The sequence below is a fragment of the Dasypus novemcinctus genome, chromosome 17 (assembly GCF_030445035.2).
Source record: "Dasypus novemcinctus isolate mDasNov1 chromosome 17, mDasNov1.1.hap2, whole genome shotgun sequence".
In the NCBI taxonomy this organism is placed as follows: Eukaryota; Metazoa; Chordata; class Mammalia; order Cingulata; family Dasypodidae; genus Dasypus; species Dasypus novemcinctus.
In genome coordinates this window covers 67,023,849-67,048,630 of record NC_080689.1, presented here as the reverse complement: position 1 = coordinate 67,048,630, position 24,782 = coordinate 67,023,849, and the positions used below count along the sequence as shown (strand labels likewise).

At 41.9% G+C, this 24,782-nt stretch overlaps 1 protein-coding gene across 4 annotated transcripts in view; it reads right to left on the bottom strand.

Annotated features, from left to right (window-relative positions):
- Positions 1 to 17,945, bottom strand: part of STAMBP (STAM binding protein) — a 33,772-nt gene extending 15,827 nt beyond the window's left edge. The window contains exons 1-5 of one of the 4 annotated variants that reach the window (XM_004482060.4): positions 17,881 to 17,945; positions 15,704 to 15,921; positions 3,418 to 3,493; positions 3,041 to 3,136; positions 1,276 to 1,642 (exon numbers count right to left, since the gene is read on the bottom strand). In XM_004482060.4, coding sequence (XP_004482117.1) covers positions 1,276 to 1,642; positions 3,041 to 3,136; positions 3,418 to 3,493; positions 15,704 to 15,906 — 742 coding nt within the window. In that variant the 5' untranslated portion in view covers positions 15,907 to 15,921; positions 17,881 to 17,945. Of the gene's footprint in view, positions 1 to 1,275; positions 1,643 to 3,040; positions 3,137 to 3,417; positions 3,494 to 15,703; positions 15,922 to 17,010 lie in introns of all 4 variants that reach the window. The other 3 variants (XM_004482061.4, XM_004482059.4, XM_071208915.1) reach the window with 3 other exon arrangements.
- Between the last annotated feature and the right edge of the window lie 6,837 nt (positions 17,946 to 24,782).

Genomic DNA, 24,782 nt, shown 5'->3' with positions numbered 1-24,782 from the left:
AGGGTATACTCATCATTTTGCCTGATGGTTATTTTCTCAGCTAATCAATCACCGGTGAGAGGAGGAAAGACTAGTTTTTATGGCTAAATTACTACTGACTATAGTTCCTTAAAGATTATGAACACTTACAGGACAACACAATTCAGTAGCCCTTTTTTTCTTTTTTAAAAGTCAATTGTTGGGAAGCATATGTGGCTCAAGTGATAAGGCCTCCACCTAGCATATGGGAGGACCCAGGTTCCATCTCTGGGGCCTTCTGGTGAAAAAGAGGAAGAGAAAGCCTATCTGTAGCGAGCCAGTGCTTGTGTGGCTAGCCGAGTGCCCACATGGTGAGCCAAGTGCCCATACGGTAAGCCGACTGCCTGCGTGGCGAGCCAAGTGCCCACACGAGAGCCCACATGGTGAGCCAGTGCCCACGTGGTGAGCCAATGCCCGTGCAGTGAGCCGAGTGCCTGCATGAGTGCCCACATGGCAAGCCAAGTGCCCACATGGTGAGCCAGTGCCCACACAGTGAGCTGAGTGCCCAAGCAAGTGCCCACGTGGCAAGCCAGTGCCTGTGCAGTGAGGTGAGTGCCCTCATGGTAAGCCAGTGCTGGCACGAGTGAGTCATGCAGCAAGATGATGACATAAGAAAAGAGAGACGGAAGGGAGTCAAGGTGAAGCACAGCAGAGACCAGGAACTGAGGTAGCGCAATTGACAGGGAACCTCTCTCCACATCAGAGGTCCCCAGGATTGAATCCCAGTGAATCCTAGAGAAGAAAGATGAAAAGAGAAAACAAAAAAGAGAAACAGATTCAGAAGATCACACAACAGATTGACAGAGACAGCAAAAACAGCAGGGCAGGAGGGGGAAGGGAAGAAAAAAAAACTTACTAAATAAAAAAGGTCAATTGTTGAGTTCAAAGTGATAGTATAAAATTCAAAGTTTCCTTTACAAAAGGTTAAGAGCAGTCTCTTCTCTAATTCCCTGAACATATTAAATCTCTGTATAACCCCAAAAAGTGAAGGGTCTGACTCTCAAGAAAGTTATTAACTCTTCAGAATATCAGCCTGGCTCCAGGTAAAAGATACGGCTTAAGCAAAGGCCAGGTCTCCTACTAACTCTGGATTATTAAACAGGCAGTGTGATAAGACAGTATGCAATTCTTAGTAAAGGATTTCTGTGACCAGGACCTAATAAATAGGACCATAGAGGTAATTTAAGGCTGAATCCCCTGGAATGATACTATTTAACTGCAACTGAGAGAGAAGAAGACATTAGCAAATGGACTCACTACTTTCTGAGTTGCTCAGTGCTCCAGGTTTCAAGGACCTGTCCACCACAGGGGGCTTAGCTGGCCTTAAACTTGTATTACAGTCTGAAGGCTGTGTGACTGAGACAGGTGCTGTGGGACACACGTCTAAGGAAGGCTTTTCCAGTTCAGGCACCAGCGGGCCTCCTAGGCCAGGGTCCACCTTCCCAAACTCCTGCACAATTTTCAGTCGCTCTTTTTCTAGCTCCTGGTTACGGATCATCTCCTCAAAGGCATGGAACTGTTCCTGTTCCAATTGTTGCTGCTTCTGTTGTGCTACCCTCTGTCTTTCCTTTTCCAGCTCTTGCTGGATGGCCATGTTCCGGGCAAACGCCTCTGCTTCCTTCTTCTACAAAGAAAGAAAAGGATTTAGGCTAACACTGGAGTAACTTCACACCTCAGGGGAATAAGGCACTTTAGCAGCGAGATTTCCCAAATATACTTCTACTCTGAACTAATTTCCCATTGCAGAATTCATGCTCCGCCCAGCGCCTATACATGCATATGGAATATAGCCACCACTCCTTTCTACCTAGCCATAGAATACCTGTTCTTCAGGGAGAGTTAAACTCCCAGTCCTATCAGCACCCTTCTCCAATGACACTACCTAATGTTTTCTTCCTTACTGAAATCTCAATGCAACTTACTGTTTCTACCCCATAACCTGTATTATATAGTTGTATTCACTAACAATGCCATGTATGAATTCTGTATCAAAAATAAGGCTGTTCAAAAAAATACACTTAAAAAAATTTTTTTAATTGAAAAATAAAGGCTGTAAACTGAAACTAAATCCAGATCTACCCCTGCTATTTTTAGGGTCTCTACTGAATTTTAACCTAAAACTAAGACTCTAATTCAGGGTTTCTTAACCAGGGGTCCATGGCCCTTAGATTTCAGGAGGTCTATGAGCTTGAATTGAAAAAAATCAACGTATTATCTTTATTTTCTCTGATCTCTAATTGAAATCTAGCATTTCCTTCACTTATGAATGTATGCAATGAATAAATTACAGTAGTATTCATTTCACCTGACTGACAAAGGGGTCCATGGAACAAAAAAAGGTTAAGAACCCCTGCTCTGAATTTTTTTCTGGTCATCAGTTCAATATAGAGTAACATATTAAAACTAACAAGAAATATCAAGTAATCACTCCTTCATTAAGATTCACTCACTCAGTGCCTTAGAAATATATGCCTCATAGCTGCTCAACCCTCTGCTGATTTTCAACAACAAAGCCTGGAACAGGGCTCAGCACATAACTACAAAATAATGTGTAAGCACTTGTAGTATATATTCAAATCCAACACAAGCACACCAATAGTACCTTGGATTTTCTCCATAGGACTTAACTCTGACTCTTCCCAAGAGGAATCATTTGAAAAGAGCTTGGAAAAAAATGAGTTATTATAAACAGCTTCAGGAATAAACAAATGTGACTCAAACTCCAAAATTCTCTGATCGAAAAACCTATGCTTTGGCAAGAATTTTCATTGTTCTTAGGTTCTCACTCTAGATAGAGTAGACAGGCAACAAATTTTCTGCTCCTCAAATCAACCTCTTGGACTAGTAAGCTATATCTGTATTATAATTCTCAGCCTAAAGACATGTGTCCTATTTTTTTTAGTTTCTTGCCAAAAAAGTGGAGAGAGTAGAATCTGCTGAAATATCACATTAAAATCAAAGGGCCCAGCCTAAGAGACCAAAATGCTTTCCTTTCTTTTACTCTTTACCGTTACATACTGACCTTTTCTTCATTATATTCTGTATACTCTTTGGTATATCGTTTTAACAGCTCTGCCTTCAGTTCTTCTGCCTTGGGAAATGCAATCTCCTTTAATTTCTGAAATACCAAACAAAATCTGAGAATGAGAGCCACTGCAGCCAATTAAGCAGAAAAGAAAACTTAAGTCAAGTTGGCAATGTCAACAATGTTTCTAAAAATGACTTTAAATACTCTCCACTGTACTATAATTGCTACTTCATAGCTGCTCTGCTGAAGTGGCCAGAGATATATCACTTAATGTGTTTGATAATCAAATGAAGAGACTACCAGTTTTACCCTGAAGTTAGCTTGTGCCGCTTTGATGCTTTTAAGTGGGCAAAAATGAAAGAAAGACCTACCTTTACCGTGTCTTTCTTTTCAGGAATGACAGCTGTTTTGTAATCGCGATGCTTTGGTAGTTTCTCAATAAATAGCCTAAAAGAACAGATCAGAATGACTATGATGCAAAGAAAATGCCCCCAAAACCCTGCAGCAATGCAACTCTCTTTTCCTGCAGCCACTGAAGGAAGGATCTCCAAAAGAACAGGGGAGGGAGAACAGGCACACTCAGTCAGGCCCTACCCACCTCCAACCCTGTAAAGAGCAAGTGTTTCCCAAACCAGATGTGTTACAACAAGCACCAGTCTCCTAAAACAAAAGATGGTATACTGGGTTGAATAGTGTCCTTCCAAAATTCACATCCACAGAGAACCTCAGAAAGTGACCTTATTTGGAACTAGAGTCTTTGGAGATATAATTAGTTAAATTGAGACTATAATGGATTAGAATGGGCACTGTTCCAATGATAGTGTCCTTAAAAGAGAAGAAAGCAGAAGACACAGACACACAGGGGAAAGGCCTTGAGAAGACAGAGGCAGAGACCTGAGTAAGGCAGCTATAAGCCAAGGAATGCCATGGACTGTGCACAACCACAAGAAGCTAAGAGACACAAGAAAGCTGTGGTGGGCTGGAATGATACACCCCAGAAAAACATGTTCTTAATCTTAATCCATTCTGGTGGATGTGAACCCAATGTAAATAGGACCCACCCAATCAGGATGGGTTTTAATCCTATTACTGGCCACCTTATAGAGAAGGTCAAAGAAAGCCACAGGTAAGAAAACGGAAGTCAACTGAATTTGGAAGAGAAAGAAGACGCTACCATGTGTACTGCCATGTGATAAAAAAGCCAAAGAACAAGGTTGCCGCAGACAGCCCCAGAAAGCCAGTCTTCGTGGAGAAAGTCTTGCGTTGCTTATACCTTGATTTTGGACTTCTCCTAGCCTCAAAACTATGAGTCAATAAATTCTCGTTCTTTAGCCAACCCATTAAAAGTCTTTTTTTGGGGGAAGCAGACTTGGCCCAATGGAGAGGGCGTCCACCTACCACATGGGAGGTCCACAGTTCAAACCCCGGGCCTCCTTGACCCACATGGAGCTGGTCCACACACAGTGCTGATGTGTGCAAGGAGTGCCGTGCCATGCAGGGGTGTCCCCCACGTAGGAGAGCCCCACACGCAAGGAGTGCGCCCCATAAGGAGAGCCGCCCAGCACGAAAGAAAATGCAGCCTAAGAATGGCGCCACACACATGGAGAGCTGCCACAACAAAAAGAAACACAGATTCCTGGTGCTGCCGATAAGGATAGAAGTGGTCACAGAAGAACACACAGCATATAGACACAGAGAACAGACAACAGTGGGGGGGAGGGGCTGGGGAAGGGGAGAGAAATAAAAAATATATATATATCTTTTAAAAAAAAGTCTTTGTTTCACCAGCAAGGAAACAATTACAGAATAATTCTTTCCTAGAGCCTTCAGAGGGAGTATGAATATGGTGACACCTTGATTTCAAACTTCTAGCTTCTACAACTGTGAGAGAATAAATTTCTGTTTTTTTCAAGCTACGCAGTTTGTGGTACTTTGTTATGGTGGCCAAAAATAAAAACCAAAAAAAAAAGCTAACAGAGATGGAGGAAAAAAGTTAAAAAAGAAAAAAAAAGCCTATCCCATGTTCAAAAATGTACTTCCAAAGAGAGACTCTAGAGCTGTGATTATGACAGGCTTTCAATGGAAAGAGTCTCTGCACAAACTTTTTTCAAAAAACAGTTTAGCAGCCAAAGGTAAGAGGAAGAGGCTAAGACAGAAAGCCCACAACTCTCCATTTCTATGCCTAGCTACATGTGATCGTTAGTTTTTGCTGTTTTTCCCATTTGGATTCATGGTCCTTCAGGAAAAAACATTTCTTTTTTTTAAAGATTTATTTATTTATTTAATCCCCCCCCCCCCCCCGGTTGTCTGTTCTTGGTGTTTGTTTGCTGCGTCTTGTTTCTTTGTCCGCTTCTGTTGTCGTCAGTGGCACGGGAAGTGTGGGCGGCGCCATTCCTGGGCAGGCTGCACTTTCTTTTCACGCTGGGCGGCTTTCCTCACGGGCGCACTCCTTGCGCGTGGGGCTCCCCTACGCGGGGGACACCCCTGTGTGGCAGGGCACTCCTTGCGCGCATCAGCACTGTGCATGGGCCAGCTCCACACGGGTCAAGGAGGCCCGGGGTTTGAACCGTGGACCTCCCATATGGTAGACGGACGCCCTAACCACTGGGCCAAAGTCCGTTTCCCAGGAAAAAACATTTCTTACAAAATACTAAGCATTCGCATGCTTAAATAGTCTATAAGTTATATGTTTATAATATGCACTTTTACAATAATAATATGTGTTATAATCTTTAATGAAAGTGCTTCGAGAAATATAAAATGCTATACTTTCTCTTTTGGTTCTTGTCCTCAGCAATAAATATCAGTAGGAAAACATAAACTCAATCAATTCAAAGACATCTAATATTTAGAATATCTACTTAGGGACACTGGAAACAATTAGGCTATTCTTAGTAAGATTTTAATCAGGAATAGAATTTTATTCCATAAAATAATGGCTAACAATGAGTGCTTACAATGTACCCTACAGGCACTGTTCCTGGTACATTTTTTTACACGTATTAACTTGTTAATTCCTCACAATAACAGCGTAAGTTACTGTAATTATTCCAATTTTATAGACAAGAAAACTGAGGCACAAACAAGTTGAGTAACTTGTCACAGCTAGAAAGGGACAGATTCAGAACTTCAACACTGGCAGGGTAGCTCCAAATTATACTCTTTTAACCACTACACCATACTGCATTTCCAGAACCGCTGAAAGGGTCTGAACAAAGTCAATTTTTAAATAGAATTAAGTTGTAATAAATAAAACAGAAACCCAAAAGAAATAGCTTGAGAGTAGTTTGCCCACAGCCCTAAAATTCTGTATTGGAGGTGGGATAAACTGACTTTTTTTGTCCATGGGGTAGGAGTAAATGTAGGAAGAAGCCTTTTAATAAACAGATAAGACCCTTCTTCCCACCAGAACAAACTCTCTATAAGTGAGTCTTTCTCCTTTGATTCTATATTAGGCACATGAAAATTTCATTTCAATCCAACCTTTAAGGACTCTGATAGGGATAAACTCTAAAATCAAGATGATTCTAAAAATCTTCCCTTTGGGTTCATAAATTAAATATAAAACAGTTTCCCCAAAGTCTAAATTTAAAATGATTATAGGTTCATATGTTCAAACCATAAGGTCCTGAGGAAAATATTAGGATAAATAAGACATAATTCTTGTATTCAAGAGACATACAATTTGGTAGACCTTGGTCCCAAAAAACAAAAAAAAAAAAAAAAGTTTGCTTCCTTAAGCAGGCTAAATATGCTTTGTATTGAAACTTAAACCAGCAAATTTTATGTATGCTCATAGTCTCAATCTGAAGAACTAGACTGTAAATTCCCTAAGGCCAGAGATCTGCCTCATACTTTTTTGTATACTCTTCTAAAGCCATCACAATGCCTTGTATAAAGAAGCAGATGAATAAAATGGCGTTAAAGTCTATGGATGAGTTAAGAGGAAAAAAAAAACCAAGGTGTAAAAGTAAATCCAGTATGCTACCTTTTGTGTAAGAAAAGGGAAAATTATATCTATACACACACACACATTCATTTTGCTTGTAAGTATATAAAGAAACATAGGAAGGGCACACACAAACCAATAAAAATAGCTGGCAAAGGAAGTACAGTAGATGAGACAAGAGTTGGAGTGAAACTTTTCACTATGTACCTTTGCATATTATTTACATTTTGATCTATGGAATGGAATCCAGTTATAAGTAAAGATAAAACACGCAGATCTGCACACAGATACCTTCATTTGCTTCAGCAACTATGGCCACTGGGAATATTTGGGCAGAAGGGTCCCTTGAAAACAGAAAAATGGCAACATACCCAGTGTTCAAATTGGAGCCAAGAGAGCTTAGTGGTGAGGAGGACAGGTTCCAGAGCCAGTTGGTCTAGGCTCAAATTCCAGCTCTGGCACTTATTTTGTGCTCTCTGGCAAGTCACTTAATCTCACCAACCCTATACATGGAGACAAACATGTCTTACCTGACAGGGTTACCTTGAGGCTTAAAAAGATAATGCAAATAAAGTGCAGACCACACAGCCTAATATATAGCTAACATCTGTGGTGTGTTTATGTGATCATTTGTTTATATCAATAAACAAACAAAAATAATGTGGGCAAGAGCAAGAAATGAAAATGCTAACACCAGAGCTAGAAACTTCCTAGGACTAGAATAACCGTGACCCAAATGTATACTGTTTTCTGGGGTTATATCTGGTTGCAGCCTAGAGAGAAGAAATGTACCAGAGTAAACAAAGATGAGGTGACAAAAAACACATCTGAAACAACCAAACAGAACAATGGAAAAGGGAAAGGATAAGCAGAAAAGCAAATACAAAGGTGAATAAATATATGAAATAGTACTCAACTTCACTCACAATGCAAGAAATTCAAATTAAGCAGAGATGTTACTTTTCATCTAACAGATTAGCAAAGGTTTTGAGATTGATTATACCCAGTGGAGACAAGGGCACAGAGAAATGGGTATTCTCATACACTGCTAACAGGCTTGTAATTTGATATAACGTTTCTGCTCAGTGGAGGGAAAGAGGTGGCAGATAATTACTTGAAATTTAAAATGTGTATATCCTTTAAACTCACTTTCCTAGAGAGTAGAAAGACATATGTATAAGACTATTCAATAGGGAAAACTGAAAACCACCCAAATATCCATTAATAGGGGATTACTTAATAAATTATGGTTCCTTAAAATGTGAAAAACAATGTATTAATTCATTCAAAAACTACTTAATGAGCACCTACTATGGGTTAGGCATTCGTCTAAAAGCTAGGGATAGCCCCTTCCTCTCCATCTGGGACCCATGATCTGTCATTTTCTCCCATTTCTCTTCCCTCCCTACCTTAATAAATTACTGGCCTAACTCAAAAAAAATAAAAATAAAAAAATAAAGTAAAAGCTAGGGATACAGCAGTGAATGAACAACGTAATCAGACTCAACCTCTCATCTCCACCTCATAGAGCATATACACAGTGGAGGAGCAGACAATAAAAAAAACAAAAAGAATGTTATAATAAGTGCTAATAAAAAAGTTAGAGGGATAGGAGTGATGAGAAGGGGCTGAAATTTTTGATAGGGCAACAAAGGCAAGCATAACTGAGAAAGTGAGTCATGAAGCTATCTGGGATAAGATTGCTCCAAGCAGGAGGAATAGCACTGAGGCAGAATGAGATGATCAATATGTCCTGATATGAAAAGATACTACTGCTGAGAAAGCCAGCTGCAGAACAAATAAATCCCATGGTCCTATTCCTGCTTTAAGAAAAAAGGGATACATAACTATCCTTCAAAAAATAAAAAGGACACATCTTTGTCCTGGGATGGGCAACACATAACCATTTTCTTTTTCTTTAAAAAAAAAAAGAAAAATATTTTCTTGTACACACAAGAAAGATAACAAGGGTTACCTCTAGTGGATGGGGCTTTTTTTTTCACTTTGTATCTCCCTTGCTGTACTGTTTGAACATTTTTAAAATCATTAACAAGTATTAATTTTATATGAAAGTAAGTAATTCAAAATGTTAAGCAGAGATTCTATGGCACTGACATATTAAGGACTCATCTCACTTCTCCAAATCTTAAAAGTTAATTAGCAAAGTATGCATAATTGCATATGAAAACCCTCTTCAGTCTGTAAGCCCCAGTCCCCAGCAGGGAACATTACCCACACAGGTGACCGATCAACTTCAGAAAGAGGGTTTGTGTTACAGGAGGCCCACACGGCTGACAGGAATTTGTATGAATACTCTACAACTCCCTTCTACGTAGCCTAGTCGATGACCATAAAAAGCTGTGAAAGAATCCACTGCCTGGTTTATTGTCTGTGCTCATCATGAAAATATGTACTGATTTAATATGCTGAAGATCCTTCTTCTATTCTGGGGTCTGCAAAAGGCAAAGCATTCCAAAGAGCAGATGTAGCTCAGCAGTTGAGCAACTGCTTCCCATGCATAAGGTCCCAGGTTCAATCCCTGCTACCTCTTAAAAAAAAAAAGGGGGCAAAGCATTCCTACAGAAGGGAAAAACATCATGTAGGAAATATGTGTGAAATTATTAAGATGCCTGAACTGCTTTAGGGAAAAGAACAAACATGCCTTTTTAAATCCTGAATTAAAGTAACCACAAAAGGTCTAGGACAATGACTCTCAACTGTGGGGGTGGCAGAGGGATAGGGAGGTAGAAGCCTACCCTCTTTTCTCCTCTCTTCAACTGTAAAAACTGCCAAAGTGAGTCACTGTTACTAACAGGAATATACCAAGTACAATGTGGTAGAAAAGCACATTGAGAATTACTTTTTTTTTTTTTGCAATTCCTGGGGCTATTCAGTTCAGACTCAGAATCAGGATCTTCAAGAGATATCTGCAAGAAAAATGAAGGCAGCTGCATTTATTGCATCAAGTTAATCCAATCCAACAAAGTCCCAAATTAGGTACCAAATCCAATAAATGAAATAAATGAGCTGCGAAATTTCCTTGCACTCAATGTTCCTACAATCTAATTAATCCTATAAAACCGTCCTGAAAGTGGAACATCCCTTACAGGGACAAATGCCACATAGTAATCCTTACTATTTACATTGCTATTTATGTCACTCAAAGTAACATCAAGTCACATTTTAAAAAAAATACAACACGAAACCAATTTGTTAAATATATGTGTATTCAATCCTATTCCCTCTTACCACCTTAAGAAGTTTACTACTACAGTTAAACTTTCTCTCTTCCATATCATCAGCCTGTCCTCTACCTGATTCTTCTCATCAGCACAAAAATATGCTTTAGCATCTCTCATCTTAAAATACATACACACATACACAAACTCCTTTGGCCCTTTTCAACCATTTCTCCATTTTTCTACCTAAGTTTCTCAAAGTGTTGTCTTGGCAGATCACCTTTGATGTTCAAACCCAGCTATCCACCTGCTTTTGTAAACAAAGTTTCATCAGAGCAAAGCCAACCATTCATTTATGTATCATCTATGGCCACTTTCCTACTGCCCTTTCCTACTTTCCACTTTCTTACTGCCCTTTCACTGTTCAACTCACAATCGAGCATCTCCCTAATACTTCTAGTAAAACTACAAACCAAATGATCGACATCATGTTACCCAACCCTGAGGTTCCAGCCGCACCCAGCTGATAGAGCTAGCCACCCTTCTTCCTCAAACTCTGACCTCTTTTGGCTCCCATGACCCGGCTCTCTTCTGGTTTTCCTCCTGCCTCTCCTCTCCTGGGGTTCCTGCCACTAACCAACCTCGGGGCTCAGCCCTAGGCTCCTGCTCTCCTCATTCTACAGTTTTCTTTCAAGGTTTACTGACCCTTTTATATGCTGTGGACCCTTCTAGTGCATGCAGAAGAAATTCTATGGACTCTTTCTAAGAAAAAATTTTGGGGGTGGGGAGGTACAGGGGATTGAACCCAGGATCTCATACATGGGAAGCAGGCACTCAGTCACTGAGCTGCATCTGCTCCCCAATGAGAGCTTTTCTTTTTTCGTCTGTTTTTGTTTGTTTTTAGGAGGTACCAGTGGTTGAGTCTGGCACCTTGTACATGGGAAGCAGGCACTCAACCACTTGAACTACATCTGTACCCCAAGAATAATTTTTAAAGAGATAATATAAACTATAAAGGATTACAAAAGCAATCAACTCCACTTAAATGCAGTTTTCAAAAAAATTTTTTGAAAAAATAAATTGTAATATTTTAATACATGTGCTTTTTTATTAATGTATTAACTAAGGGGATCTAGCCATGGATCTAATAATTATGTACTACAACTCTAAAGTACAGATAAGTAAGGAAGAGGATGTGGCTCAAGCAATTGAGCTCCCACCTTCCCCATGGGAGGTCCTGGGTTTGGTTCCCAGTGCCTCCTAAAGAAGATGAGCAAGAAGTGAGCTGATGGGAAGCAGATTTGGCTAAACTGATAGAGCATCCGCCTACCACATGGGAGGTCCACGGTTCAAACCCACGGCCTCCTGACCCGTGAGGTGAGCTGGCCCATGCGCAGTGCTGATGTGCACCAGGAGTGTCGTGCCACACAGGGTTGTCCCCCACATAGGGGAGTCCCACGCACAAGGCGTACGCTCTGTAAAGGAGAGCCGCCCCGTGCGAAAAAAGCACAGCCTGCCCAGGAGTGGCGCCACACACACAGAGAGCTGACGCAGCATGATGATGCAACAAAAAGAGACAGATTCCCAGTGCTGCTGACAAGAATCCAAGCAGACACAGAACAACACACACAGCGAATGGACACAGAGAGCACACTGGGGGCAGCAGTGGGGGAAGAAATAAATAAAAAATAAATCTTAAAAAAAAAAAAGTGGGGAAAAGGACTTGGCCCAGTGGTTAGGGCGTCCGTCTACCACATGGGAGGTCCGCGGTTCAAACCCCGGGCCTCCTTGACCCGTGTGGAGTCGGCCCATGCGCAGTGCTGATGTGCGCAAGGAGCGCCTGCCACGCAGGGGTGTCCCCCGCGTAGGGGAGCCCCACGTGCAAGGAGTGCGCCCCGTAAGGAGAGCCGCCCAGCATGAAAGAAAGTGCAGCCTGCCCAGGAATGGCACCGCCCACACTTCCCGTGCCGCTGATGACAACAGAAGCAGACAAAGAAACAAGATGCAGCAAATAGACACAGAGAACAGACAACGGGGGGGGGGGGGGGGGGGGGGATTAAATAAATAAATAAATCTTTTTTTTTAAAAAAGGAATATTTCCATTTAAAAAAAAAAAAGTGAGCTGACATGACAGGCAGGTGCAGTGAGCCGATTCAACAAGATGAAGCAACAAAAGACACAGGAAGAAAACATAATGACAGATACAACAAAGCAGGAAGAAGTGGCTCAAGCAATGAAGCGCCTCCCTCCCACCTCAGAAGTCCCAGGTTCTGTTCCCAGTGCCTCCTAGAAAAATCAGACAAACAGACACAACAAGTGCAAACAATGAGGGGGTAAGGAGAGAAAAATAAATAAATCTTAAAAAAAAAAGAGATAAGTATACATAATATTTTGAGATAAGCAACAATTGTAATATAAAAACTTTTATTGGTAACAAAGTCACATATATTACCACATGGTTTGAGGCCTACAGTAGAAATTGGAAAGGCTAAATTTCAGATAGAGATTAGTAAAAATAAGTAAAACATGTCACGGACCCTAGAATTCTATCACTGTATCCTGTGGGTTTCCCAGAGCCCAGATTAAGAACTCCTGCCCTAGAAGGTCCCAGCCTTTCTAAAGGCTTCCGAACCATTTGTATGCTAAGGACTCCTGCATTTCTATTTCCAACCCAGGCCTCTTCAGCAAACTCAAACTGGTACATCCAATCTCTAACTTGACATATCTACTTAGATATCTCACAGGCAGATCAAACTTAAATGTGTGAAAAAAAACCTTGAACTTCTGAATGCCCTCACCACCCAATCCAAGCTCAGTAAATGGACCGCCACACCCTAAGCTGCTGAAGGCAGAAACAGGGGGTCAACCTCAAAACTGTCTCCTTTCCCAAACTACTATCAAGTTCTGTGCTCTCTACTGCCAAAATACCAATTCAATCTGCTGCTTTCCATGCACTACCTCAAACCACTGGTGTCTCTCCTGACCTGCTGCACAAATTGCCTAACCAGTCTCTGCCTTCTCTCCACACTCCCTCCATCACTCACCACACAGCAGCCAGTATTTATATTTCTTGAATGTAGGTAAGATTAGGCCACCGTCTCACTTAAAACTTTTCAATGGCTTTCTATGGCTCTCAAGATGAAATGCAAACTCCGTGTTGTGGCCTATGAAGCCCCGCATGTTCCAGCCCTGTCTGCATCTATATCTACCTTTTCACTTGCTGCACTCCAAACACAGTGATCTTTCACTCCAAGAACACACTAACATGTTTACTACCTAAGAGCTTCTGGATGCATGGCTACCTATTTTAAATGCTCTGTCCCGTGGTGTGGAATGACCGACTCTACAGTATCCTTCTGCTCTTGGTTTAAACCTTACCTTCTCAGACAGACTTTTCCCTGACTACCATATTTAATTAGATATCCCTGGTTATTCTCTGTCATAGCACCCTCCTTGTTGTCTTCATAGCATTTTCCTTATTTTGCAACTCTATATTTATTTGCTTCTCTATTTACTGTCTTCTTCTACAACTAGAAAGGAACATCGGTAAGGGCAACAGTCATGTCCATTTTACTCACTAAATGTATCCAGTACCTAGCACAGTTCTCAACCAAAGGTGTGACTTTACATCATACAAAACATTAGGTAATGCCTTGGAGACATTACTACTTTTCACAAGTGGGGGGGGGTGCTACTGGCATCTAGTGAGTAGAGAGAGACCAGGGATGCAGCTAAACACTCTACAATGTACAGGACAGCCCCCCACAAGAAAGAATTATGCAGCCAAAATGGCAATAGTGCTGAGGTTGAGAATCCTGCTTTGTAGTAGTACATAATCAAAAACTTAACATGGGAAGTGGATGTAGCTTCAGGAATTGGACTCCTGTCTACCATATGGGAGGTCCAGGCTTCGATTCCCAGGACCTCTGGTGAAGGTAAGCTGGCCGAGTGGAGAGCTGGCCCACACAAAGTGCTGGCCCACATGGCGAGATAGCCTGAGTAGCATGCTGGCCTGTGCAGAATGCTGGCCCATCCAGGAGTGCTGGCCCACGGAGCAAACTGGCTCAAACGGAGAGCTGGCATAGCAAGATGACAGAACAAAAAGACACACAGAGGAAAGACAATGAGAGATGCAGCAGACCTGGAAGCCAAGGTGGTACAAGAGATTGACCATCTCTCTCCCACTCCAGAAGGTCCCATGATCGGTTCCTGGTGTCGCCTAAAGAGAAGACAAGCAGACACAGAAGAACACGCAGCGAATGGACACAGAGAACAGAAAATGGGGGGAAATAAATAAATAAATGACTCTTTATAAAAAAAAAAACCTTAACATATTTGATATACATATATTATTTCTGGAAAGACATAAAAGAAATTAATAAGAGTGATTATAGGTGAAGAGAGGATGGTAGAGATACTTTTTAACTAAATATATGCTTTCCTACTTTCTGAATTCTCTACCATATGTAAGTCATCTACTCAATAAATAATAGTGTGTCTCATAACTATGATCTCAAAAGACTACCTTCAACTCACAGAACACTACCAAAAGTAAAACAAAAAGAACAGAACCTACTATGTCATAGAATGAATCCTGAATTAGGAATTCCAAAAGCTGGGTTTTGTCACTCTGAACCATGGGAACCTGAGCACATCACTAAACTCTGAGTTTCAATTCCTTAAGTATAGAATGGCATGATGATGTGCTCCACTCAATGCTTAGAGAACTGTGAAGAGCAAATGAAATAACGCAGGTGAAATGTCCTATGAACAATTAAGAACCATACAAATTGTAATTACTTTTAAAAAGGGGGGAGGCTGATATTATGAAGGAACAAGACTAGTAATTATAAATGAGACCCTTTAACATTATTCCCTTCCTAAATTACAAATGATTTCACTGCCACTGGGGTTTCAGGAGTTGCACCCTATTAACAGTACTGAAATCTTCCATTTATGCTGCCCACCCTAAGGTATTAAGCAGTTCAAGAGAAAGGCCTTAATATGATGAGCCACACAAACTGTGGGCGGCCAGTAATTAATTTGATGACTTGGGGGATTATGAGAAAGGTTAAGAAGAAAAGAAACATTCTCCTAAATCACTCAATTTGCTACAAAATAAGGAGAAGTGAGGCATCTTGGCTCTGCTAAACCTCAACAATAATCCTCTGCTTGGCTGCCTTCATAGAGAGATGACAGTAAAAACATTCATCAATACTTAGCACACCCAGTTTAATCACCAGTGCTTTTACCTACAGCTGGGCCATGTGGGCCTAGTGCAAGGAGGTACATCTCTTACTCATGAAATTACTGAGTCATGAAAACAACATCTTCAGTACTCATGTCTTTGAATGGCAAGGACAATCAATACGTAGGAGCTGCCTGCAAGAGTGATTAATGCTTATGGTATCATGAAGTTCTCTAGGTTTAGCACTTCTGAGCAAAATACGTGAGCAGAAGAGCACAATAAGAGCAGAATAAGTGATGCATCAGCACTGGGAAAGGAAAAGTAAATTGTAGGTATCTTACGTGATATACTTGTTATAGAGGATGAAGGCATGTTCAATGTTGCCTTCCTCAGAGTAAACAGATGCCATTCGGATAATCTCAACTCCAGAGCGGAAGTACCGACGAGGTGGAATATCTTCATTTACCTCCACAGCACTACCCAGCTGGGAGAGAGCCCTCACCCGGTCTTCGGGTGGGAGGCTTACATCCCCATGGTCAGGCATCAGGACCAAGAAGTTCTGAGGCAGGAAAGAAAAAACAGATGGCATCAACACCATGGCCCCCAACATCCCAGCACAGCCAAGCCCACGTGTTTATCTACCTCTACCTTAGAGGTATACTGTGGCTCATGTCAAATAAGACCTCTTTTCCCCAAGAAAGCTGAGATCCTCAAGGAAGCTAAAATCACGAAGGTAAAAGAAATGGCAGACTCAAAAACCCACAATCCCTGTGGCAAAAGTAGGTAGTACAAGGACTATAACCATAATGGAACACAGTAGGGTCAGTTTGACCCTTCCTGTTAATCATTCCTTGTCACTAGGTGTCCCTGCCTTCAGCACTAGCTAAATGCCATAGGACAATAGCTTATATTTTTTCATTATTTCTTCTTCCAGTTGCTTACTTCCATCCATGCCAAGATCTGGTAAAGCATATTCAATGAACTTTCATGAGGATTGTTAACTGAGTTCAAAATCTTTTTTGTTTCTTTAAGGAGATACCGGGGAATGAACTCAGGATCTTGTACATGGGAAGCAGGCCACTCAACCATGCAGCTACACCCACTCCCCTGATCATTTTTATTTAATCTGAGAGTAAATTACACTTTTCTGTGGTGTACTTTTAAAACCTTGAGCATAAGGTTAATTAGAGGAACTGCTTGGGGATGAATGGTCATAATCCTAACTATGTTCACTAAACCACCACTCCAGGCAATAACAGCATCACCGTCTCCTAGCAAGAAACTTAGGTCTTGAAAACAGCCATTTACTCAAATATATAAGACTATGCATTCTTTGATAACAGAAGGGCACAAAGATATGAATGGAAAAAAACAAACCTGGGAGCTTTTCCTCCCCAAGTCCCAAAATCTACAATTGTAATCCTACAATCTTTTTAGATATTGTTACTGTTAGAATCAGACTCCAACTTCCAATCAGATACCATCACTGTCATTGCCAATAAGAATTAGGGTATTTGACACATTGAATTACAGTCCGCCCTACCTGGCATGCTCTAGAACATAACAACTACAGAATTGTTCAAGGAATTTAAGGCCCTGTGTCAACTAGCCCCATCTTGGTTGGTTGGTTGGTTTTTCAATCTTATACCTTACTTCTTCTCAACAGAGATCTTTTGCTTCAGTCAGGATTCCGAACTGCCCAGGAATCCTCATTTCAGTTCCATCTGCTTCCACTGTTTTCTGACCCAATCCCTCCCGCAGATATTCTGCTCTCGGCCAATTCTATCTCTGGTTCTCTTCAATATATGGGTCCACAGGAAGGTTCCCCACTAAAACACCGTCATTACTAATAACACAAAAGCCACGGGGACTACTGGGGATGTAGAATTCCATCTCCCAGAGCCTCTTCGAGGGCTCAAAAAGCTGCGAGATCTCAAACCTGCCCAAGCTGTCGGATCAGTAAACCCAGGCCAGAGCCCTTCATGAAAGCTAACTGAAGCAGAGGATGCTCGTCGCATCTCAGGGTCTCTCAGGAGGAGATCTTCTGGATCGTGAAAAGAACCCGTTCCAGAGGCCATCAAGAGGGCCTGGGTACCACAGGGTTGAACCACACTCGGAAGGGCTGTGGCATCCGCAAATAGGGGAGGGGGGTGGCGTAAGGAACTGAGGGAGAAGAACGAGGAGACAGCGAACGCAAGCAGCAAGAATGGGCGTGAGGGCCGACTATACAGCGGAGAAGCGCCCTTCTTGAGGCACTCGAGCCCAAATTGCCAACCCGGCGTAAAACAGTCCGAGGTTTTCGCGTCTTTCGACTGCAGGGAGCAGGGCAGCGCAGGGCCCGGCGGGTCAGGCGCCAGCCCATGGGGACCGGAGCCAGCTGGGGCCTCGCCCGCGGCGGGCCGGGCGGGGCGCGGGGCGGGAGAAGGCTGTGGCCCTGCACTCACGGCGGCCGCTCCCCCGCAGAGTCCAGCCACGCTCCGCTCCCCCGTCCCACCGCGAGCGCGGGACCCTTCCCCACCTTTCCCCGCGGGCGGCACTCGGAGCTTCCGGAAACGTCACATCCGGCACCCGCGCCACGCCCTCCAGCTCGTGGAAGACCTAAGGACCCAGGGCAGGAGGCCGGTGGGTGGGGCTACCTGACAACAATCCGACCAATGAGGAGGCAGTACACAAAAGGGCAACGGTGTTTGTAGAGAAAGTGGATTGGGCTAAAGGAGGACTCGAGGCGTGGAAAGAACCGAAGACTTAAAACATTAAAGAAAAAAAACAACCGAAAAAATCAACTCTCACTGGAGAGCGGATGCCGCTCAATGGTTGAGCGCCCTCTTCCCCTGTACGAGGTCCTGGGTTCATTCCCCAGGAACCTCCTGAAAAAAAGAAAGGAAAAAACCCACACACATTTTATGGAAATTTTCAAAAATACAGAGAAGTTGGAAGAATTTTACAGCGAAAACCCGTGTACCCACCACATGTTTTCCACCCTTGCCATTTTACTATGCTTGTTTTGTCTATCCGTCAATCCATACTTTTTTTAAAAAAACGTTTCCCATTGAATTGCACAACAAAAACAGGGAACCCTAAGTTAAACCGTGGACCATAGTTAGTAATATAATTGTAAAAACGTGCATTCATTGATCGTAACAAATGTACGAAACCAATACAAGGTGTTAATAATAGGTGGTATACAGGACTCTTGTATTTTATGCATGATTGTTCCGTAAACCCACAACTTCTCTAATAAAATTAAGTGTAATAAAACGCATTTCAAAGTAAGTTGTAGACAGTATACTTCCACCTGAGTACTTCAGCACGAATATCATTAACCAGAATATTGCTTGCAGTTTTCCCCCCTAGGAAGTAAAATTTACTTACAGCAAAATGCACAAATCTTAAGTGTACACTCACTGAATGTTTACAAATGCATACCAGGTTTTACTTTTTAAAAACACTTACCCTTACCACTCCCCCTAATTAATTGTGGGTTTAAAAAAAAATTTTTTTATTCCCTCCCCATCCTCTTGTTGTTTGCTTGCTGTCTCTGATCGTCCCCTTTTTTAGGAGGCAGGAGACCAAACCAGGACTTCCCAAGTGAGAGGGATGCACCCAATAGGTTCAGCCATATCCGCTCGCTTAATTCTTAAATTATTTTGATTTGGGGTAGGGGTTTCCTGCCAGTGCCTCCATCACACTCAGGAAGATCCTGCATTCAAGAAGGGATTGCTAATCCAAGTACAGTTACAAACTTGGTTAAACTATCCAGACTTCCTAAATGGGGTGGAGAAAAACCCCACCTGAGTTATTCTTCAGCTTATTTGTGTTATTTTCCACATATATTTGGCAGTCGGAGGATTAGGCAATAACTCTTATTGCTTAATAACATTAGACTAACTTTTTAAAATGCTGGTACGCCAATAAAATTTACTGAAACTTAATGTTTAATCTGTAAAAGTCACTGTACAAAGCAACGGGGACATAAAGACCTGTACAATAGTTTCTGCCCCAGAGGTTAGCACAATGTGGTTTTATACAGCATATCCAGAGTGGCACATTCTGTATGTGAATGTGTGTATGTACAAACATGTTTGCAGCCTCTTTCCAAAACAGTCCTGCAAACTGCTAGTTATTCTGTCTCTTGGGAGACTTCATAAATCACCATTCTGAAACCTCTTTTTTTTTTTTAAGATTTTTTTTTTCTCTCCCCTTGCCCGCCCCTCCAGTTGTCTGCATTCTGTGTCCATTCGCTGCCTGTTCTGTGTGCACTTGTATTCTTGTCAGCGGCACTGGGAATCTGTACCTCGTTTTGTTGTGTCATCTTGTTGTGTCAGCTCTCCATGTGTGCCGCGCCATTCCTGGGCAGGCTGCACTTTCTTTTGCACTGGGCGGTTCTCCTTATGGGGCGCACTCCTTGAGTGTGGGGCTCCCTTACGAGAGGACACCCCTGCGTGGCACGGCACTCCTTGCACGCATCAGCACTGCACATGGGCCAGCTCCACACGGATCAAGGAGGCCCTGGGTTTGAAGCTTGGACCTCCCATGTGGTAGGCGGCCTCCCTTTCCATTGGGCCAAATCCGCTTCCCTGAAACTTATTGATTTGGTTTGAATGTTTAACTCTCAGAGGACAACTGCTTCCAAGTTTTTTGCGGGGAGCCTACCTGTGGGTTTGTTAGTGTGATGACCTATTCTTCAAAGTCTAGCTTACAGTCCCACCTCAAATGTTACCTCCTCAACCAAACCAGAGTCAAGATCATATTTCTCCCAATTCCTGTTGTGTGTATTTCTCTGTGATTTCCCTGAAGCAAAATAAAGATTCTCTGTGGTCACTGGATTGCAGACTTATGACTGAAAGCACTTCTTGGATCCTTTCTCCCCACAAATAGGAATATGTAAGCCAGTGCTAAGGCCCATGATGGAAATTCCTGGATGCCCTACAGAGAACCCTGGGAAGACAGGTGTACAGTGCACTCTACTGTGTCTTCAAAACTCTATGTCTCCACTACTCTTTCCCTTCAGAATGTGAACATGGGTGGTTTGAACATACAGAAACAGGTGCCATATAGCACAGGTGGTTCCTGGCAGGAGCCAACACGGGACAAAATCAATTTGTTCCATTATGCACATGGTATATATTTATTGAGCATCTACTATATTCTAGGTTCTGTTCTAAGTGTTAGCGAGATAGCAGTGAACAAATCCAGCAGGTGGACACTGTTATTGTTTAAGCACAGGCAGAAACCAAATTGTTGGGGTGGAAAGTAGGAGCCTCTGCTCCTGTTGAACACAGTCCCCAAAATGCTCTTTTTTGTAATGTTTCACTTATTACATTAACAGAGTTTACTGACCAATGTGCCATGTGTTAAGACTTGAATGAAAGATTTTAAGAAGTTATGACTGAGTAGCATATAAAAGACCAGAGCACATAATCACAAACACCAACCCCCACGCACACAGACTGTGCCTGTTAGAAAGTAAACAAGCTCAGGTCCTGGCAGGTCTCCAGAAAATGGTCAAGAGGATATAGAAAGCAGGAGCCATTCCTGTTAGGGAGGGAATTCATAAGAGTTAAGCCGAGGTTTTGGCCTCTGCTGCAAGTGGGTCAGCATTCTTAACTTCATATGGCCCAGAAACAACAATCAAGAAAACCCTGGCCAAAGTTGATCATCCTCAGTTCCTGCTTACCTGAAGAAGCTGAAAAGTGGACAACTGTGTCCATGCAACTAGGAAATTAATGCCACAAAACTTCTGCCATTTTCTCAGCATCACCAAGTAGAAGATCCTCCCAACCCCTGCTCCAAAGGTTGGAGGTTGGGAATGGGGCTATTCTGTCAGCTAGTAGGTCTCAGCACCTCTCCTAGTGAACCGAAGCCAGGTTAGGAATTGAGATGCCCTGTCCTTCTGATGCCCACCTGGCATGGGCACTCTCCCTGGATATAGAAGCCCCCCTCTGACCTCTCGGGTTCTTCACTGTCATAGCATGCTGTACTCCTGCACACTCATTCCTATTTGCTCTTTCCTGGGCAACAGCAAGAGACTTCTAGACTACATTCTTGATATCTAGCATCATGGTACAGAGCTTGCACACCCAAAGAAACCTTCATGCTGAAAACATGGCAATGGAAGATGGTCTTTAAACAAACACTATTCACGATAGTCAAATGGTGGAAATGGTCCATGTGTCCATTAACTGATGAATGGATAAAAATAATTGTGGTATATATGTACAATATTATTATTCAGCAATAAACAGAATGAAGTACTGATCCTTGCTACAATGTGGGTGAAACTCCAAAGCATTATGCTCAGCAGAAGCCAGACGCAAAAGGTCTCATATTGTAAGATTTCATTTATATGAAATATACAGAATAGGTAAACCCATAGACACAGAATTAAGAGTGGTGATTGCTGGATGCTGGGAAGGAGAGGTGAATGGGCAGAAACTGCTTAAAGGAGAAGGGGTTTTACCCTGGAGTGAGAGAAATGTTTTGGAAGTAGATAGAGGTGGTAGTTGTACAACATTGTGAATGCACTAAATGCCAGTGAATTGTACACTTTAAAATGGTTAATTTTATGTTACGTGAATTTACCTCAATGGATTATTTTTTCAAAGGAAGTGAAGAGAAGGATTAAAAGGATTCTAGAGAAGATGGCAAATACTGAAGGTAGGCAACAACAACAAAAAGATCCAAACCAGAGATAAGAATCCCTGAAGAAGAAATCCAAACCAAGGTACAGAACAAATACTAAACATCATAATGCGAGAAAGCTTTCCTAAAATTAAAAAAAAAAATTGAAATTAATCAAAAGAGCACACTGCATTCCTGAGAATATCAACCTAGAAAACCACTTCCAAGACATTAAAATTGCTGCATTTTAAAGGAAAACATGATTTTGACATTTAGGCCGAAAAGAGCAAAAAGCACATAAAGGAAAGAAAATTAGATTATCATCAGACTTTTACGCCAGAAGAAAACAGAGAAAGATACTCAAGGAAAGGAAATACAATCCAAGTATTTTATATCAAACCACATAAACTTTCCTGTATAAAAGAAAATATTACCATCAAACAAGACTTAAGAGAATTTTGGACCCTATGAGCCCTTTCTAAAAAATCTTCCAGAAAAGGAGTTTCAGACCATCAAAATGAGGCATCTACAGCAGGGCTGGTGGTAAGGAATAAGTAAATAGCTATAAATCTAAGACTAAATAAAGATTAAAAGGGAGAGAGTGTAGTATGTAATAGCTGTGTTCTGATCATATACATGTATAACTATAAAAACAGGGGATGAGAAAATAGGTTAAATATGGGCAAACATTTTCACTGTTTTAAGTAATTATATTGGTGGGGGTATGTTGATGTTATTGAGACTATTGTATGTGATGTGATAAACCAAATGAAAAGATGAGATATACTAATTTTATCATCCCTGTGTTCTTGAGATCCAGGATTCTCTGTGGGGAAGAAAGGGGATTGTTGGGGATTGAATCATGTCCCCCACAAAATGCATGTTCTGGTCCCAACCACTGGTTCTGTGGGTGTGAGCTCATTTGTAAAGAGGAGCTTTGAAGATGTTATTAATTAAGGTGTGTCCAAACTGACCAAGGATGGCCTTAACCCAATATGGTTGAACTCCTTATAAGCAAAGGAAATGGAACACAAAAGAAGCCGCCACAGGGAGCAGCCAGGAGCTGGAAGTTAACAGGAACCCAGAACATAAAAGATGTCACCATGTGTATCAGAAAAGCCAAGGAATCCCAAAGATTGCTGTTGCGGCAGAAGATATGGATCCCAGGAGGAAGCACGCCTTCCAGCCTCTAAAACCATGAGCCAATATTCTTGTTAACCAACCCATTGTAGGGCATTTGTGTTAGCAGCCAGGAAATTAAGATTTAGATTCAAATGTAAAATTGAAAGGGTTAAAGCAAAACCCTGTAGCCCTTGATTGGAATAGAAAGGTTTAGTATGAACTCATGAGATCTTTTTAAAAGATATATTGACTAGTTCTTTACACTGAAAAGTCCTTGAAACAATGAACAACCCTGTAGACCCTAGTTTCAAGATTGTGGTCTTGAAATGCCATTTCCCTTTAAAAAAAAACACACACACAAAAAAACAAAGCTTCTTGGAGAAATGACCAATTCCAGATCTAAGGCAGGATATGTACATGACGAGCCTGGAGCACATTTTAATGCTGGTAAGGAAGCCATCAAAAGCAACCAGGGTCAGGTCAAGGGGATTCAGGACTCAATTTAAAGAGGCTCCCATTGGCCAAAGATGGGACAATTTGAGCTTCAAAGTATAATTGCAATGGGCTGAAATCTCTCAAATATTTTCAAATCCATAAGTGCATAATCACATTAAAAACAAATAAGAATTGGTCACCTTCAGAAAATATTAGGGGGAAACGGACTTTGGCCCAGTGGTTAGGGCGTCCGTCTACCATATGGGAGGTCGGCGGTTCAAACCCCGGGCCTCCTTGACCCGTGTGGAGCTGGCCATGCGCAGTGCTGATGCGCGCAAGGAGTGCCGTGCCACGCAAGGGTGTCCCCCGCGTGCGGGAGCCCCACGCGCAAGGAGTGCGCCCGTGAGGAAAAGCCGCCCAGCGTGAAAAGAAAGAGCAGCCTGCCCAGGAATGGCGCCGCCCACACTTCCCGTGCTGCTGACGACAACAGAAGCGGACAAAGACACAAGACGCAGCAAATAGACACCAAGAACAGACAACCAGGGGAGGGGGGGAAATTAAATAAATAAATAAATCTTTAAAAAAAGAAAAAAAAGAAAAAAAAAGAAAATATTAGGGAACAAATTAATTCTCTTGAAATTGGCAAATAAAGGGACTCAGGTATTTATTTTACCTGCCTTATAGATAACAGGTTAACCAAATAGTGGATGAGAAGCTTTACTTTATAGAGTCATTCTAGCCAATAAATGAAAAGGAAATGACAGAACGTCACCATTTGATAACCTCCATTGAATTAATGAATTGGTATTGCTAACGTCACAGGCAGAGGGAGACAACCAGACACTATTTGCTTCTGATGGAAGACCACACCATCTTCTGCAGTGGATCAAGTTTCCGGAATTCTAGATTCAGCTGCCAATTTGTGGAAAATATAGAAGAAAGTGGGTCATGGACATGCAATCAGCAAAATCCAGGCTATAGGAAACTCTGCAGGTCAAGCCATCAGGTTCTTTGAAAGATAAATTGAGAGGAAGGCATAGCTTAAAAGAGTTAAAATTTAGATTTAAAAAAGACAGGACTGAACCATAGTATCAAGGGATGTACTCATGGATGATAAAACGAAAAGAAACACAAGGAAAACATTGCAAGGTGTCAGAGGCTTAAAGGCCTTAAGTTGAGGCTTTGCTCCTTGTCGTGTTCTGCAAAGTGGCACCGTGATACTAGCCTTGTGTTGTTGCAAAG